Genomic DNA, 19154 nt, shown 5'->3' with positions numbered 1-19154 from the left:
CCGCCCACCCTGCTCCCCATTGGCTCTGCCTCTCCCCACGTGATCGACCAGAGCTCGTCTCGTTGGCTGCGGTGCAGGGTAGAGGGGAGGGGCGGCAGGAAGTTACGGCACCGGTGGGTGAAGTATTTCCGGTGCTGTGCGCGCTGGGGGGCCCGGGACGGTTGGCGCGGCCGCGTGCGGCGGGGGCTTGTTCGCGCGCGCTCCCGCCACCGACAGGGGCGGGGCGAGGTGGGCGTGCCTCTGGCGGCGGCGGTGGCAGAAGGAGCGCGGGTGCCCAGGCCCGGTGCAGGTACCCGAGGCCCGGTGAACGGGGCAGGATGAGTGGCGAGGACGAGAACGAGGAGTTCTACAGGCAGCTGCAGCTCCAGCAGCAGTACGAGGCCAAGCCCACCGAGGGCGAAGGCGAGGGCGAGTCCGATCCCTTTACCTACGTGGACCCGGCGGACGGGGCCGCCTACGAGTGGGACCGGGAGAAGAAGGCCTGGTTCCCCAAGGTGGGTACGGGCGAGGCCCGAGGAAGGGGGAGAAGGACGAGCAGTCGATGCCGGATCTCCTCGGCATGGAGGTGTCCGCGTTCAGCCGCATCGTGTCTGCTGCGAGGTCTCAGCAGGATCAAAACACTGATTTTTAAAGGCAAAACAATGGCGTAGGCTCCGTCTTTGATCGTCTGCGCTGTTGTGAGCTATGGGTTGGCTATTTGCCTTGGCGGAGAATCGGTAGAGTTGCTCGGGCCTGGGATGAAGTCACGGTTATATTTGTGGGTGTTGATCGGAGGTGCCTAGGATGTGTTTAGGTCTCTGTCACAGTACCTGTGGTGATCTCTTTGTGGGCAGTCTAGAAATGAATTAGTACGTTACGAGGTCCAGATGAAAACAGAGTAGTATTATCTCTCTTTTATAATTATCTCAAAATTATGTCAAATAAGAGATGCGTTGTTCCATTTCCTTCAGTCATATAACTGCACTTGAAAAATGAGCATATTTGTTTTAGTGGCATTTCACAGCATAGAAGTACGTTACCGTTTTAATTTTTTTTGTTTGTTTATTAAGTGTAAGTATAAAATATGATCTTGCTATAATAATGTCACTCTTCAAGGGGAGAATGAACACAGATTTAGTATGTTGGGTCAGTTTACTGATCTGAAAGTGAAACAGTAGTTCTGTTCTCATATGACAATGAATGAGGGCGATTAATTTAATATTAAGACATTGTGTGGCATCTGCTTGATGGATGTAATGTGCTAGTTCTAGCTTGTGACTGTGAATTCATTGCAATTCAGATAATCTGAGTGAGAGTGAAGCCTGCAGTGCCGAGTTTCAATGTGTGTAAATTAGGGAGGTGTCTGTGGAGCAGGTGGCTTACGGAGGGGTAAAAACGTGAAAAATCCACAAAGTGGAGCAGTAGAGAGCTGAGTATCCTTGGCTCCCTGTGAAGTACTATATCCAGTAAGCACAGTGACTTAAAAAGGGTTGTACCTGTTTAGCTCCCATTTCTTCTTCTTCTCACCTCTTTTTTCAAATGTGTCTCTTCTCAGTAGAGAGGTCTTTCCTAAGTGCTTTTCTTACCTGTTCTGTCTTGGAGAGGAGATAACATTAAGGGTTAAATAGGAGCAGCAAAGTTCGTTATTAAATATGATGTACAGTAGAAGTTGGTGACCTATCCATGACCCACAGTGCCACATAAAGATTCTTTGCCCAGCAAGTGGTTTTTGTATCATAGTGTTTTTCAGGCTACTTCTTTTGGCTGGTGATTATTAACAGAATGTTTTATCCAAGTAAATTGGGGAGACTGTTGTAACCAGAAGCTGTAGTTCTTTCTCCCTGAGCAGTAATCAAATTTTTAATTTCTATTTCATGACAAAAGATCAAAATATTCTGACTGGTCTAAACAATCTCTGTCTACAGACTAGGATTGCATTGCATTGCATTGTGGAGTTTGCTGAATTTCCACTAAAGCATATTTCAAACCAGTGCAAAAAGTGAATATTAACTGCCAGCATTCCCCAGGAAAGTTTGGAGACAATCAAATATTTAATAAAAGCAATTGTAACCTCATTTATTGTTTAAATGTTTTTGTTTCGGTGGTACTGTACTGGTGAATACCAACTTCTTGTAGTGCTTCACAGACATAGCACAAAATAACATGTGTAATTTATCTGTTGCTTGCATCACTTGCTGTGAAACTACAGACATTGGCTGTCACCTGCAAGCACAGGGTATCTGTTCTTCATTTGGTTAATCTATTCCTTCCCGTTTCAGTGGGACCAGCAGTTAATTACATGCTCACATGTCCTGTAGTATTGTGTTTCATTTCCTATGAACTTAATCACCCCAAACTGCACAACTGTGTGGGTGTGCAGGTAGGACTGATCTCGGTGATGTTCTCCACCAGAATTGGATTGAAGCCCCAAGTAACCAGTTCTGTGAGTGCTTGTTTCTCATGCAGGCATGGTATGACGTAAGTTCCAATAAAAGCCTTTATACTTGTATAAACTCCTCTGTGCTTGCAAAAAACACATTTTAAAGTGAAATAGTGGTAATGGTTATATGGTAGCTTGATAGCATGTTATGCAAAAAACATCTTTGTTACCGAGTGGCAAAATTTGATAGTCTGTGGTATGTAATTTGCTGAGAATGAATGAATGAAGGTGTGCACAGAATGCAGTCCCCCCTGAAGCTGAAAAACAGTCCTGCTGCAGGAAGGTTGCTGCAGGTTTAATCACTAATTTACCGGTAGATTCTCTGATGAAAATTAATAATGCTCTTCACCAGAAGGTATAGAAGCTTCTTACTTCTCTGGATCTCATCAACTCTGACACTAAGGATTTGCTAAGATTGCTAATGTCAAATGTAATGAACCTGATTAGAGTACAGAGTCTTCTTTTCTTCACTAAATATGGTTGTACTTTTTTTTGTCATACCTGTAAGAGCAGTGATTTACATTCTTTACTGAGGCGTGTGGTAAATCTTGTTTAGCTAAGGAGCTGTTTTGTGCTGACCTTTAAAGTTATGGGGCTCCATGGCATCTTGCATTATGCCTGACAAGCCTGTTACTTTCAATTTTGCATTTCTGATATGTCATAATGAAATTTTAGAGTTGAAACATCAAGCTTCAAATCTCTATGGAAGATAAGAGATTACATTTTCATCACTGACACTAGAAAGTGCTCTCTTTAATAACTTAATGGCATGAAGTTTTGTTCCCTTCTGAATACAGATGAAGCAAGTGCAGCATAGGTCAGAGTCAGATAAAATTTTCAAGGGTTTAGGCTCAGTTTTGAGAATAAAAATTTCAGAGTGTGTAACTTCAGAAAATACATCATAATGCTAGGATGCTAACAAAAGCAGCTATGCTGTATCTCTGCATGTGATTGCTAGTGCCTGGAAGTACTGGATGTAATTTGTAGGGTCTCTTTTAAATTTTGGCCTCTAATACGTGGGCATTAGCCAATCTTATATTTTATCCCAATATAGTCTCTCTCTGGAAAAGAGCAAGCTAATTTTTTATCTGTTAGTAAGATATGAAGTAAAGCCTATGGCCTTAGAAGCAGTGTGTCTGGCTAAGTGGAATATTTAATGTCTGTCAACACAAATATATATCATCTCTGGAAATGATTCCATGAAAAGACAGATGTCAGTCATTTGTCATCTGTGGATAAATTGTTGGCCTACCATCTGTGTTGCTTTATCTCTTAACCATGGCCAGGAGCGCTTGGTTTCTGTCTTTCAGGCAGATCCAATTCATGTGGAAAGCAGAAAGCTTTGTTTGAAAAATGGCAGAACTTGTGAGATGTTTGTGTAAAACCTTCATGTGCTGTATGGAAGTTTTGTCTTGGTCTGGTTCAGGTAATGCATGAACTGGTTGTTCTTGTTGTGTGTATGGCTTGTCAAAGATCATTTAAATGGTTTTAAAATATTGTTATTTTCTGTTGCCAGATTAGAAAATCACCTAACTAATGTTAAAATACAAACCTGAATTTGTAGTTCTTTGCCATTTTAGATTAGTTTTCCTAATTTCTTTTCAGATAACAGAAGATTTCCTGGCAACCTATCATGCCAATTATGGCTTCCATGCAGATGGCACAGAAACTTCTTCTTCTTCTGGTGCAGCCACTGAAAGTAAGCAACCAGTAAGTTCTAAGACATCAGGAACACAGCCATCAGCAAATGAAACAGGACCAAAACAAACAGATCCGAAACAAAAATCGGAAAAAAGGAAGCTAGAGCCAGGTAAGTGGCAAAGCACTTTCTTCTGTGTAGGCTGTGACCTGTGTGGTACTGCGGGAAAACTGTCAATTGTTCATTGTCATCTGGTACAGCAAAGATAAGATTGCGCCGGAAAGTTCTGAAATGGTTCTAAAATCGTGTGGTGCTTCATGGGTATCCTGAATCTCTATACAAGGGGAGAAAAAGCAGATTAAGGCATGTTCAGAGCTTCCATGGGAGCAAGCAAAAATCCTTATAAATCCGATGGAGTGTAAATGTTAGTGTATGCTCCCATGTTTAATATATTACCATAACTGATTTAAAACTCTTGTGTTTAGGGTGGTTTCATGTTGAAGAAGACAGAAACACAAATGTTTATGTGACAGGTAAGTAATAGTATTTGTTTATCTACTTTGAGCTAAAGATGGTAAAAGAGACTCACATATGACTAATATTTTTAGTCTGTCACTTGCAAGCAGTTATGGTCCTGACTGCATAATATCTTTGAGACCTTTAAATTGCAGGTGTGGGAAAGAAGCAGAAGGGGCGTACTCCATGATTTTATCTGTTAAATGTGATACTCTGTGAGCTGTGTCAGCCAAGTCGCTAATTTTTTTTTTTAAGAAAAACAACTTTTGCAGACTTTTAAGGGAAAGGATAATGACAAGTTTATAGCGCGATAGTGCATCAACTATACACATCACTTAATCTATAATTTTTATTTATTCTAAGAAATAATCAAATCATTAGGTAAGAAGGAGGAAGCAATAAAAAAAAAGTTCGAAACAGAGTAAGTAATGTGGAAGCTCAAGTGAAATTATCTGTGCACTTATTATGGTGTTACTCTACCTGTTTTGGATGGTGGGGTGCTATTCCTAGATGCATATAGTAAGGTGCACTTGGTGGTAGGGAGCAGTCACAGGAATGCACATACTTGTAGTTTCAAAAATCTTGATCCAGGCCAAACTAGCATGGGAACATCCACATAATTTTCTCATTCATTTTGGATTTTTTCTTATCCTCAGTTCAGACTTCAGACCTTAAAATCTCGATACATTATGAGTTACTCTTTTTATCGAATTTGTGAATGGCAAAAACAGTTGTCTGTTTATAGGTTATGTTCTTATGGGGGCTTTTTTGTCTCTGATACCTAGAGGTAGGTACAGTGGAACGTAAAGCTTGGGCAGGAGAGTTACATTTGCAGAGGCCTTTGTGTCCACTGATGGCACATATGACAATAAAGCTCTAGGTGTGCATATTAGCGAACAGAGATATTTCTGTGGGTTACACCTATTACAAAGTACAAGGATTTTCGAAATACTGATACGAAGTAATGCTTAAAAGGTAATGCCCAAGGGCTGTGGTTTCTTGCAGTGTGTGTAAAATGTTGTAATTTATTTTTTATATCTTTCATTTAAAGAAACACTATGGAGAGATTTGGTTTAATGAGTTTAGTTTTTTTTTTTAAATATACCATACTCAAGCCTTCTGTTTGAATTTATTTTGCAGGTTTACCTCCAGACATTACAAAAGATGAATTTGTACAAGTCATGTCAAAATGTGGTATCATCATGCGAGATCCTCAGACAGAAGAACACAAGATCAAACTGTACAAAGATAAAGAAGGGAATCTTAAAGGAGATGGCCTCTGTTGTTATCTGAAGGTCAGTGGTGCGCTGAAAAGCAGTTTTCCTTCCCATTGAAGGCACATATGGCCACTGTTTCAGAATCACATTCAGAAGATTATTGAAAATGCAAAGTGCAGTTTAGAATACAGGTTTCTGTTTTAAAGATTTAGTTCAGAAATGCCCACTTACCACATTTGTTTCTTCTTATCCAACTCCGCCCTCCCCCTGGAAATGGCCATAATGTCTGCTGAATGTGTATCTATACCTTCCTGTCTTGGGTGCCAGTGATTATGGGCTGAAATGGAGGACTCCTCACCTTTTACTTTGAGAGCATGCCACTGTGTGACCAAGAATACAAAAATAACAAGCCAGGAAGGAACATACTGTAGTCCTGTATTTACAGCTTTTAGTTGAAAACCAGTTTGGTTTAGAACTCTGCTTGCATTCTTTATTAAGCTGTAAAAGTTTAGGCTGCAGTGCTATTTCCTTATGTATTTCAGTTGTGAATCATTTGGAAAGTTGGTGTTTGCGAGTGCAGCCTGCTTTAGTTCTGCAAGAAGGACCAGGCAGTACTAAATCAAATGGCTTGTAGTCTGTGCTATTTTTGTAATCGTAGTACTTAGGGCTGTGGAGTTAACAAGCATAAATACAGTCTTGACTCTAAAGGACTTTAAAGAAAATGTTAAAAATTACTTAAGAGACTCAACATCAGCTGTTCTTGGAGAAGTGATACAAGTTTTATAGGAAATCAGTCCCCTGAAATCTTTTTATCCTTGCTTTTAAATTCATCAGCTTGCTTGGACATTAGTAGTTTAGTGGACATTGCAGCCTGTGACATATTTGAATGAAATACATGCAGCTGCTTTTGGAAGCATTAATCAACTAGAACAGGAATGAAGAAATACTGGGTTTTCATCAAGAATGCATTGCCATCTGTGTGTCAGAAGACTTGGCATTATGGTTTTATGTGACAGGGACTTGATACATAGCACAATGTACTTAATGACATGTTATTGGAATAATTTTACTTTACCACGTGCTTTAAAGTTTGTGCTGTGTTTTATCTTCAAATAGAGAGAATCAGTTCAACTTGCTTTGAGACTTCTGGATGAAGCAGAAATCCGAGGCTATAAATTGCACGTAGAAGTTGCAAAGTTCCAACTGAAGGGGGAGTATGATGCAAGCAAAAAGAAGAAGAAATGTAAAGACTACAAGAAGAAGTTGTCTCAACAGCAGAAGTTTGTATTTTTTATTTCAATAAAATATTGCTTCAATTCTAAGTACTATTAGTAAAGTGGCATTATGTTTCAAATGCAGTGCTAAGTTACGCAAAAGTTAGTCTTTTCTGACAGTGCAATAACTTAGCAATTGCACATTTGAAGGCAAGGAACTCCTAGAGTGAGTGTTGATATAAGGAGCCTCTTTGTGATTCACACATTAAAATAATACATAGGGAGCAATGGTGCCTTCAGATGTAGAAGGAAATATTACAGCTCTGGGGAAGTCAGACTCTTTTCCTCAGTGGTTGAGTGTGCAAGTCCTGTCACAATATCTGGGCTTACTCTTGGAACGTCATAACACACTGGCTTCTCCCATATATTTAGTGCCATAGTGCACTAGTTGCAAAGGACAAGAAATGCTGGCTGCCACCGGAGCAAAGACTAAAATATCTCTGTAGATTCCCCCAGATACCTCTCTCTGCTATAAAATATACTGGGGTTTGAGTTGTACCTTGATTCATTGCTTTTGTCACTTAAAAATTCTTTTTCTGCCTTTTGGAACCAAGAAGATGCAGATTAAAGAAGAAAGTAGTGTGAATATAAGGCTTTTGATATTTTAATGAAAGCAGCATTCCACTAAACATTGTAAATATTAATGCAGAAATGTTTTCCTGTAGTTAAAGGGAGCAAAGGCTACTTGATATCAATTAAAACCAGAAATAGCTTGAAATGTATCTGCCCCAAAGATACACTGACAGTTCTTCTTCTTGCTGTAAGAAGTCTCCAGGGTGTAGGCAGGTGTATGAAAATAATGGAATTATATAAATAAAATATATCTATAAAAATTATATAAATAAAAAATAATGGAGAAACTTAAGATTCTCTCCTCCTCCCACCCCCATCTAATGTGTTATCTTGAGATTTAAAAGTGTAAGTAAATGTGTGGGGTTTTTTGTAATAGGATGTGAAGTAGGCATTCCTACGAGAAGTAAGATTTGCTGTGAGAAGGCGAAGTCCTAGAACAGATGTGCTGGTTTACATGACTTGTTTGTGTCAGTGGTTCTACACCGGGGAACAGAATATATCTTTGTAGTAATGCGTGTAAGAGTCAGGGTGTTCTTGCATGTTCTTTTAAATAAAAGCAGTTAAATTTTACCAACGGGAGTAGTGGATCTCCTCTTTCACAAAATATGTGAAGAAAAAAGGATAAAATTCTGGTATTTTAATTGTAGTTGAAAGCAGCTGGTTCCTTTATGTGAGTTGATATTGGGAAGGAATTAATACTTCATAAATATTTCCTCTGTGTTAAAAAAAATACTTTACTTTGAAAAGTTATTTATAGTCCCTCTGTGAGCTTTTAAGTACCTTAAAACATCAAATGCTTTGTAGCAGTTGTAAACCCGGGTAGTTACTGCATTTTTTTAGAAGAGTAACAACTCTTTTTATCAAAACATGTCTTGATGTATCGCAAGAAGTGCCAAATTAATGATTTTTTTTCAACAAATACTTGTAGAAACTGAAGAGAACCGCAACAATATCTTCTTACTGTTGCTTCATTTCATTAGACAGCTGGATTGGAGGCCAGAGAAGAAAGATGGGGCAACTCGAATGCGGCATGAACGTATCGTTATTATCAGGAATATGTTTCACCCCAAGGACTTTGAGGTAGGAAGATGCAGTTTTGCTTCTGTAGATTGTGCTGTTAAAAGGTAACATTGTCTGAACTTCTTGCTATACCAATTTTAACAAAATTCTAATAGGATGAAAACAAAATTAAACTTGCTGTTTGGGAAAGGCATTCTCCTGGGCCAAACATGTGCTTAAAATCCATTCATTTGTCTCCAAAAGCAAGAAGAAAATGTTGGTAAGAACATATTTTCCAAATCAGAGTGTTTCACTGTCTTTATGCTGACAATATTCCTTTCTGGGGTGGAAAGAGGAGTGAAAAACAGTAATCGTTAGAATGGAGAAACCAACGCAAAACAGCTTTGTTAACTAGTAGTACTTCCTAAATTCAAATAAGAGCTGTCTGTCGACTCCTAGGTGGCCTTGAAAATGCAGCATAACAGCACATAATTTATGAGCTTTTAACAGACTGGCAGATGTGTACCACTGGTGATGGAGCAAAAATAAAGCTGAGAGAAGTGAGTGCTTGTGTCTAATTAAAGCTGTGCGATTGCTTTGTAGGAGGACCCTTTAGTGCTAAATGAGATAAGAGAAGATCTACGGACAGAGTGTGAAAAGTTTGGTCAAGTAAAGAAGGTTCTCATATTTGATGTAGGTATTTTTGCGTGTTGTGTTGGCAGAATTGATGTAATGTGCAAAGGTGCAAAACGTTTAGGCTGCTTTAAATGTGAGTGGAGCATTTATTTGGGTGTGTTAACGTCATGGAAACTTGACTCAATCTTTCAGTACTTTAAAACTTTTGGAACTTAATGTCTAAGCACCTGTCTACTTCATGCTATGTGAAGGCAATATAACTCTTTCCAAGAGCTTGGATACATGTCATAAATTTAAAAGTATGGATATGTTATTTGTAGCTAAACTAGCTGAAATATTTCCTGTTTTCTGTGTTCAAAAATTGTGTTCTGTGTGCCAATAGAAGAACATATGTAAACTTAAAAACTGAACTTTTTGGACATCATTATGTATGATCGGAATGGAGCTATATCCTGATTGATTTTGTAACACAATCTAAAGGGTATTAGAATAAATACATTAGTTAGAATATTATTAAATACAAGTTGTCTGTCCTTACAGAGGCACCCTGATGGTGTGGCTTCTGTGTCATTTAAAGAAGCAACAGAAGCTGATCTGTGCAAGCTGACTCTAAATGGAAGGTGGTTTGGTGGCCGTCAGCTCAGTGCTGAAACATGGGATGGTGTAACAGACTATCAGGTAGCCTTTCATGGTTTTCTTTTATTGAATGTATCTTCCAAACAGTAGATCTGTTTCAATTTTAGGAGTGCTTGGCATTCCCATCCCCATACCCTTCCTCTGCCCATGCCTGCATTATCTTGCTTCTCTTCAAAAGCTGTAGAATGTCTCCAAAAATCATTCCCAACTATTCAACTTAGTAAAAGATTAAAGTACCTGTTTGAATACCAAAAGTGTCAACTGATAGGATTAGCCACCTGATGTACAGATCGTTTGTTCACAGTCAGCATTGGGATATTTCTGTAATAAAAAGGTTTGTTTACTTTTATCTGTGTAAATACTCACTTTGACAATTATGACTGTAATGATGTGTATAAACACTTCTTTAACAGGTGGAGGAGACTGCAAGAGAAAGGGAAGAAAGGCTCAAGGTGTGGGAGTCATTTTTAGGGGATCCTGATGCAAAGGAGCAGCAAACTAGATCTGATTCGGATTCCGCATCAAGTAGCATTAAACTGCCTGAAGGGAAACAATCTCCAGAGGTTAATGACACACCTAAGGAGGATGCAAATGATGAATCTCATAAGAAGGAGAATAATGGTGAGGGCATTAATGAAGATGGAGCTCCCTCCACAGACAGCAGCCTTGCAGGCAGTGATGGTGAAGTGGATACATAACACCTTTAATGCTGTATGAAAGCATATTTTTAGGGTGATGTTTGAGTGTATCCCTTTCTTCAGGGTGACTGCAGACAATATTCATGTGAGTATAGGCATATTAGAATGTCATCAACTGTGTGCTTTGAAGTTTTCATTAAAAGCAGTGTTTAATGAGGTTCTAAAAGTTTGTATTAATTGGCTGTTCAGGTAAAGTAACTCAAGTTGCCAAGAATGCGGTAAATGTCATCAGGCTTCTTTTGTTCTAGCTATGCTTGTCAGTGTTTCACCATGTGAGTGTGAAATATGTTCCAACCCTTAAGTTTATGTAACTGTATGTAACTTAAGTAATGCAGAGCTTTTACAAGATTTGTGGATTTTACTGTTAATTTCCCTGTGCCCCTTCAAACTTAGTATTTCAATGATTTGTGTCCTGAGTATGTTGGATCATTTTATGGAACAGGTGCTGTGAAACATAGAGGGCGAATGCATTGGTTGTGTTGCTATCAATTAGGTGGAAAATAATGAGTAGTGCCAAGTCACAAGCTTAAAGAAAGTGGCGGACAGTGTTGCCATAGCAACCCTAAGGCAAACTGAGTGAACATAGATTATTAAATCACAGCGTCCAGCAAATTATTTTTTCCTTCCCCTGTTTAGATCTTCTGTTGATGTTGGATAGAGGCTGGAATTATGTTAAGGAGACTAGAAGTGCATGAGCATACATGTTCTAGGCCATAATAAGATTGATCTTAAACTCCCGTGGTCTGTATGCAGTAGGTATCAAAGTAGGCTTTTCATTTTTGTGGTGGCTTTATCAGTTTTTACTTTTATATTGCAGTAAGGATTTTTGTTTAAGTCTGTTAATACAATGGATGTGAGTTCTCCTCAACATTTTGTTTTAGCCCTGCATGTTCCTCAGAGTGGGGAAGATCTTCTAGGATTTCATAAAATTTAAATGCTTTTGGCAGCTCAGAATACTTTAAAATATGCTTTAAAATAATGATCTTATATGGAAAAAGCAGATGCTGTCCCTTTTTGAAATATTTCTAAAAGCAAGGACTTAAAAGGTATTCTAACTTTAGAGATCTTAATAAGTGGCAGACTTTCAGAAATAACTGGAGGAGCAGTTTTGGGCTTAGTCATTCTTAATTTAGAATGTCGTTATTTTGATAAGTAAGGATAGAAGAACGTGGATTTAGGCACTAAACAATTAAAAACTCAGAGCACGCTGTTCATATGGGTGGTTACCAGTATGTGTTCGCAAAGAGGATCTTTGGAATTTTTTTGATTCATATTGGATTGCAAAAAAGTGTAGATGCTAATTCCTGTATTTCCATCATGAGGTAATCAGAATACTCTGAAAAAGTTATTTCCAAACCTTGTGCTCTGGGATTACCATATATTTTTTTTTCTTGAAGTCGATATGACGTCTATGTGGTTCTCTAAGTTTATTTTGTTGGGGTTTTTTTAATATATAGTCACTATGTGTGGTTGGCTATGCCTACCAGAGCATCTAAGTTATCACTTGCCACTGGGGTTATAAATTACATCTTTTTGTGGCAAAAATAACTGTCATATTTCAATTCAGTGGTTAAAAGTCTGGGGGCTCGTAATATGCTGATATGACAAATTTCCAATTTTGAGTTGTGTTGTAAAAAGGAGATCTAACTCTTGCCAGCTAAAAGAAGTCCATTTTCTCATCTTTCCAAGTGTGTGGATTGTGTGTTTCAGCAAAGCAGGTGTTTGAAGAATTTAGGGAATCTGGAACACTGCCTGGTTAGTAGTTGCGTGTAGTGGCATATTCAGATACATTTCTGGGTTGTGTTGGTTCTGCCTTAGTTATTTTTATTGGTAAGAAGCACCACAGACCTTTGAGAGATGGAAGTGTTTGCATATGAGGAGTGTAATTTAGTGTGTTAGTATTGTGTTCAGGGCTCCTTTTTTTATTCCAGCTTCTAGACTCCAGGCTTTAGATCTCTTACTTTAGTGTTTTATTTGCTTTTTTTTTTTAAGGGAGCCCAGTTGTGTAACAGTACACACTTAAATCACCTGTTTTACAGTGCAATTGCAACCGATATAGGGAAACCTGTGGACAAATGTATAAAATTTGTGAAGTTCTATGAAGCCTTATCATGGTATCAGATATGGAAAACAAGGTTAGTGTTTGAAATAAGACTTTGAAAAATAAAGAATTGTTGTACGTGCAGTAAACCTTCCTCTCTCCAGTTGATGTGCAAATTTAACTGGCTTGCTGCAGAAGTCAAGTGTGATCTTAGCCCTTTCACTGTCTCTGTTAGACTTCACACTAAAGTGGAGCACCAACAAAGACTGAGAACGAATGCTTTATTGGCTTTCCTGTTATCTAGGATTCTTAAAAAATAAAAGCTCTTTTTCCGTGCAAATATGTTGTTCTGAAGTGCGGCATCATACTCAAACTCCTATTTTCCTTTTGTCTACCTCTGTTTTCCCCAGTAAAATGTAAAAATATATTTTTATAAACTATTAAATTGAGTTATTGAGGCATTAAGTAGTCCAAGGAGAGGTTAATGCAGCTGTGACTCTTTTCAGCAGGTTATCATTAAGACCAAGTTCTTTAGATGTTTTCCTTTTTGAAATGATGCAAAGTTTTATAAATTGATCTGAACAGAAATAAAAAATTTTTGCAGAAGTTAAAATTGCTGTTTTGAAGTATGATTATGAAATTCTTACAGTACAGAGCACTGATGTTGAATATGAAATCTTAACAAATCTGAACAAGCTGAGATGCTTTTTAAACTTACATATTTTTTCTTACTTATCAGCATCATACATAAATAGTTGACAAGTTAAAACCCTAATAGAAGTTTTACTTTATTTATTCTTTAATTAAAAGTGTTTTCTAATTACTTTTCTTGCTCATTAGAAGTGATAAAACCTACCTTTTTGCTCAATTTCTAAGGTTTTTTTAGGTCCCATTCCAGGGTTCCAGTATCCTGCATATTTCTCCATCCCTGTGCTTTTGGTGAGAAGTTCATTTTAAGAGAATCTGTTTCCTTCGCTCTGTATATGATGAAAACAACTAGCAGCAGACTAGAAGCAATTTGTGGATAATTATTTTTGCTCAGTTTTGAACTATGGAAATTGGTTGTTTCCACCAATTCGCAGTGTAACTAAGTGGATGTGAAGCCACTTAAAGCAGCAGGGACAGAGTATTAACTGATCCTTCAGCATAATTTGGAAGAAGCACTTTCTGAACCTTCCAAAATCATTGCTTAGCTTCAGGATACATTGGTAGTTTGCTTTAGAATCAAATGCTTTTCTGTGGTTTGTTGGGAAGGAATTTTTATGGAGTTACAGGTACTCAACACAGATGATTTGGCTTGAGGAGCATGGCCAAGGTAGACACCTGGAAACAAAAAGCCTCAAAATAAAAGGCTTTCTAGAAGGTTTTCTCTTTTTTCGCAGGTTCTTGAATGTTCATATACAGGTGTAAAGAGAGAATTAGTTTCATTTTGCATCAAAATGATTATCTGTTTCTCCTGATGACTTTTTTAAATTACTTTTTTAAATTGAATTTCAGTCCCTTGTACAGCTTAGGTTTTGTATAAGGATTGCAATTCATTTAAAATCTTCAGTATGTTAAATGCAGTGCATTTTAGCTAAAACATGTCCTAGACATTATTCAGTTAAGGTTAACCTATTAACAATTAAAAATAATTTGCTTAATTAGCTTAATTCACTTGAGAAAACTTAAAGGTGTTCGATGCTACACAGAAACCCAAAGTTGCCTTTCATTGATACTCATACCGTATATACCCATCAATACTCATAAACCAAACCAAATTTGAAAAAAAATTTAAAAATACATTCCAGTAGATTTTAATTGGATTTTAAATTCTTCTTTTTATTTCTGAATTTGAGGAAACATACTACAGTATGGTAAATGAATTCTGTGAGTTGTGTATTTGTGTTGATTTGACTTCTGTGTTATTTTAGTGCTCATTATAGCTTGACGTCTTGCTGTCAGGATACTCTAAAAGTTCTGTAACATATTTATAGAATTATGAAACCTTTTGCAGCAAAAGGTTTTTTGTTTTTTTTTTTTTTGTCATTCTGTAATATGAAAGTATATTGTTAGATTAAACTTTTCAGTAAGTAGATTTGGAATTTTTTTCTGATGGGTGATTTTCTTTCAGTAAATTAATCATTTTCATTTATCGTTTAGAAAAACAGCGTTGAAAAGCAAATGGTATTTGAATAATATGTAGACTTGTGACAGCATCTGATAATCCCTTTGTCTTCAATTTGTTTCTTAAAGGGGTTGTGTTTTATACTACCTTTTTAATAAACAAACTCATAAACAGAACAAGTGTTTGCTGATTAGTTTTGAGATAATATATTTGTCTTTTTTCCCTCAGTAAAAGATACCATAGCATTTGGTGCACAGGGCCTTCAGTTTACAAAGCATGTGTGTTAACATGCCAGAGCTTCCAGCTGGACCCAGTAGACATGTTGCTGGAACTGTAAGTGGGATATGGTATTTATTCCCTGCTTGCTATGGGTTTGGTCTCAGCTGTCTTCCTGGCTTGGGATGTTAATGGACTTGCATGGAGAGAAAGGGAGCAGGAGGGATCACTGCATACATTGTAATTAAAATTGGGATTGTGAGGATGTTTTATTATAAGAACAAGTCAAATTTTAATTTTTTTTCTTAAAGGTTTTCTGATTTTTTTTTTTCTTCAAAGCTTTGACACTTTAAGTGCTTCAAAAGCGCTGGCAATCAGTCATTCAATTACTGTACTGAAAAACAGGAATTATAATCCCATTTCAACCCATAGTTCTTTCTAGGAGCTTTAAAGTGATGCCATCTTGACCTGAAGAGTGCTTTAACTGCCAGCATGAGAGGAAGATCTCAAATAAGGTCTTGAAAAGCTTTAACAGAGGAAATCTCTGCCGTATGAGACAGTTTAGAAAAGGAGGTCAGGGAATGAGCGATGGAGATGTTGAGGGCTCTCGCCCTGCTGGTGTACTGGAATCCAGTCTGTGTCACAAAGAAAATTTGTTTATGCAAAGAGTGTGTCTTAAGACTAAGCACCGTCACGGGAACTCTCACAGCCTGATAGTTAAATTGTTCTGGGAATGGCTGAGGGCGGGTTCATACGTATTTAGGCAGAGGGAATTGGATTGTGCTCTCCTGTGTTCTGGGTGAGTAAACAAACTCCTAAGCTACTCTATAAAAGACATAGTGTCACCACTTCGGTGACTAGTTCCCCAGTGTGTTTTTTCCAGCTGAGACTGGCGAGTTTGACCTTGTTTCAGCATTCCTGGAATGGCTGCAATATGCTAATTTTGGCAAACTTGCTACAGAAACCCCCAAACTTTCCTGCTACAATCCTTACAGAACAAGAATGATTTTTTTTTTCCTGTAGTTATTAAAACAGATCCAGCAAAGAAAATGAGAAAGTTGGTTACCCATTTTATCTGGGTTGGGAACAGGTCATCTTTTTCTCATAGGTGTTTATAGTTACCAACTTAATAGTGAATGTTCTGGAACAGTCCTTTATCATCCTGGCCAAGTTTGGCTCTCTGCCATAATTTGTTTATCATCTTACTCCAAACTCTTCCAAAGTCCACACTTTTATTTATTGTGTACACATTGTCATAAAAAAACCCAAACCTGCTTACAAGCTTATTTTCCTCATTCCTGAAACCTCCTAACCTGGTTGACTCGTTGGAGTGCATTTCATGCATTCTTAGCGGATAGGCTGAAGGAAACGCCTCGTTCTGCGCAGCTGGAGGCTAGAAAGTGTGGGGAGTTCATGAACGTGGCTTGTCTCCTGCTGCAGTCGCTTCAGTGCACTCAGAGCCAGCCGGCCCAGGAAGGATCACGAGCTGCTGGACACAACATGAGTGTCCCACATCTGGAAAATCTAACTGGTGTGACACCATTGCTGACAGTGAGTTAAGGTAGGATCATTTGGGGGTAGCTCCATCCCATGCTCACTGACTTCCTTAAATATTCCCTTATTTGAGGGATAAGTTGATGAGAGGGAATGCTTGCTTGCAAAATTGTAGCTTAATACTTGGGAAGTAGGAATTTTTAAAATTTGTTTTTAAAACTGGTTTGAGCAACATGAAATCAGGAACACAGAGTTCCCTGTTGGATGCTCCAGTGAAGGGATATCAATACTGGCAAGGGTGGGGAATATGAAAAACATTGTAAAGTATTAGCACTTGTGATGAGCTGTCAGCCACCACTCTTAAGCCTGTGTTGACCATGTGTCCTTGTCCACCCGAAGGAGAAATAACTTGGACAATTACTTGCACTATTTTGCCATTATTAACCCATTCTGAGAGTAATGTGATGTGAGCTACCTCATTCTGAGCTCCACTTCTACTCTATTTTGATAGTGGTGTGTGGCAGACTCAAGTTGGAAAGATTTCTGCCTTTTGCAGACTTCATGCTGGATGATGGAATAATAGGAAGTTCAGGTAATGAAGGCCACTGTGCTCGAAATTTAGGTCCTGTCTCCTGCGACATTAGAATCCTTAAGTGCTTATGATCACTAAGAGAACTGAGATGTAACCTAGGTTATACCCAGCCTTCCTGTGGCTACTTGTTGGAAAGCACAAGAAGTTTTTAAAGGAAATGGGACAAAAACAAGAAATAGATGACCTTTTTGTCTTTCAAATATATTAGTTTTCCAGCATTTTAACTGTGGTCACAATCACACAAGCTGCTGCACACCAATAAATAATGCTAAAGGAGCCCAGACTTAATGCCAGAAGCCAGTTAAGCATGTTAATAAAGTGGTACAAAGACACAATAGCTTGTACTGAGTGAAGAACAGGAAAAGTGATCCTCTGGGCCAGTGCTAATGCTTTCTAAATTGCATGTTGATGTGTAGTGCTGGAGCAGAGTAGGAAAAGCTGCTTTGCTGCTTACTGTCTAGATGACTCCTTGTCCTTTCTCAGGCCATCTGGTCGCTCATGTCTTTGCCAAGTTTTCACTCCTTGGGTTGCAATTTTCAATGGCACTTGTTGGCCCCCAGCTGAGCAACCAGGAAGTTCCTTAACCTGAACAGTAGGATGCTTTCTAAAACAAGACTGGGAAAAAAACAATGTCTCTTCCTATGCTCAAAATCCTTCCAGTTGCTTGGCTGCTTCACCTCATGGGCCTTGTAAGGTACCTGTAAATTGGGAGGAAGTGTTTTTTGGTTTAAATTTTCCATGTCTGGGAGAGCTGGGTTGATTTTAAAGTTGTGAAAGATTGTCTTCTGAATCAGATGACTGTTAGTGTGTGACCTTGCAGTCCTGTACCCACTGCTGTGTTTAGGTGGATTGGAGGCTGGAACTGGGGGCAAAACAATAGAAATCCTAAGATAAGGACTAAGGACCTTGATTTTGGAAGAGTTGGCAGTTGGTGACAGGAGATTTGGGCTGGCTGGGCAAAGGACCATGAAGCAGGGAGAACTGAATAGACCACGTGGTGGAGGGAGATGGAGGTAAGAGGCAAAAGTAGACGTAGAAGCAAATAATAAACGTGGTCAAGAATTTTGTAGGTGAAGGATTAAGCATTAAAATGGGGATAGATTATGGCTTGATAACCTTAATCCTCCTATTCCTTAATATCTGAATACTTGTCTTGCGACCTGAACAGTTTTATTCATGTGTAAGAAAATTCTGAGAGACCGTTTGAAGGCAGTCTTTGCAGGCACTTCAGAGTATCCTTTAAGACACAGATGAGTGCAATATTTATTGGGAAGCTTCTGAGGGTTGGGGGTTTTATGACAAGGAAAGAAATCAGATAATTGTATTGAACTAGGTTAAGCAGTGCTGTGTATTGCATGGTTAGTTGGATGGCAACACAAATCTAATGATTCATTAGATTTTATGTGGTGCATCTGGATATTGGCCAAAGGTGTTCCCAAACTCTGAAAAATAACAGCCTTCCTTTTGCTACCGAGGTAAATCAATTATGCTATGCAGTGTTATGAGCTGACAATGAGACTGGAAAATTGAATAGAAACAGCAGGCACTTCACTGCATTTGTAGCCTGAGCGTAGCTAAATATGACTTTCATCAGAGAAAGACTTGTGATCTCTGGCTGGGAAACTTGCTCCTCTGTGGCCAGAAACGGTACAATTGCATGAAAACGATGCTTCTCCAGGGCAAGCAGTGACATTCCCTGTCCTACTCTTACCATATCTGGCCGCAGAGATTTTTAAAGAGAGCAAAAAGGAGTCTTACAATCTTCTGTTGACTTCCTGCAAACTATTTTAGTGTGGTTCCTGCCTTAAAACTTTAAATTCAGGTCGACCCACAGTGTGTGTTTTAGTAGTCTTGCTCCCAAAGTTTTAAGCAGCTGGCAGACCCACCATGTTCCTAGGTAAGTTGTTTCAAACAAGAAAAAGTTATTTCTTTTGTTGTTTGGTTTTGGGGTTTTTTGGTTGTTTTTTTTTTTTTTTTTCCACTTGAATTTGCCATGATTTGAAATTCCAATCATTTAATCTGAGTGTCTTTTTCTAACAGGTGAAGCAACTAATTACTGTTAGAAATCTTTTTTGTTTTGGACATCTGTGCTGACAG

General features: G+C 38.5%; 1 protein-coding gene across 3 annotated transcripts; it reads left to right on the top strand.

Annotated features, from left to right (window-relative positions):
• The first annotated feature begins 104 nt into the window (after positions 1–104).
• HTATSF1 (HIV-1 Tat specific factor 1) lies at positions 105–19136 on the top strand. Of its 3 annotated transcripts, none has more exons than XM_085060786.1 (10): positions 105–494; positions 4025–4229; positions 4544–4591; positions 5715–5869; positions 6908–7071; positions 8619–8718; positions 9241–9330; positions 9814–9951; positions 10323–10530; positions 19098–19136. In XM_085060786.1, exons 1-10 carry the CDS (start codon positions 318–320, stop codon positions 19118–19120), a joined length of 1308 nt encoding a protein of 435 aa, XP_084916912.1. In that variant the 5' UTR covers positions 105–317; the 3' UTR covers positions 19121–19136. The 3 variants fall into 3 exon arrangements, with proteins under 3 accessions (XP_084916912.1, XP_084916913.1, XP_084916911.1); XM_085060787.1 differs by lacking the exon at positions 19098–19136 and adding an exon at positions 12600–12797; XM_085060785.1 differs by lacking the exon at positions 19098–19136 and having other exon boundaries at positions 106–494; positions 10323–12797.
• Positions 19137–19154: the final 18 nt, after the last annotated feature.

Source organism: Lichenostomus cassidix, chromosome 4A, assembly GCF_008360975.1.
Source record: "Lichenostomus cassidix isolate B80296 chromosome 4A, HeHo_3.0, whole genome shotgun sequence".
NCBI classification, from domain to species: domain Eukaryota; kingdom Metazoa; phylum Chordata; class Aves; order Passeriformes; family Meliphagidae; genus Lichenostomus; species Lichenostomus cassidix.
Note: the sequence above shows the minus strand (reverse complement) of the source record. Positions and strands in the feature narration are given on the sequence as shown.

Excerpts from the sequence above, each read along its gene's own strand:
- HTATSF1 (XM_085060785.1), top strand. The coding sequence starts at position 318 with ATGAGTGGCGAGGACGAGAACGAGGAGTTCTACAGGCAGCTGCAGCTC. Across the intron at positions 7,072-8,618 it reads AAGTTGTCTCAACAGCAGAA|ACAGCTGGATTGGAGGCCAG; the intron begins GTTTGTATTTTT and ends TCATTTCATTAG. Across the intron at positions 9,952-10,322 it reads ATGGTGTAACAGACTATCAG|GTGGAGGAGACTGCAAGAGA; the intron begins GTAGCCTTTCAT and ends CTTCTTTAACAG.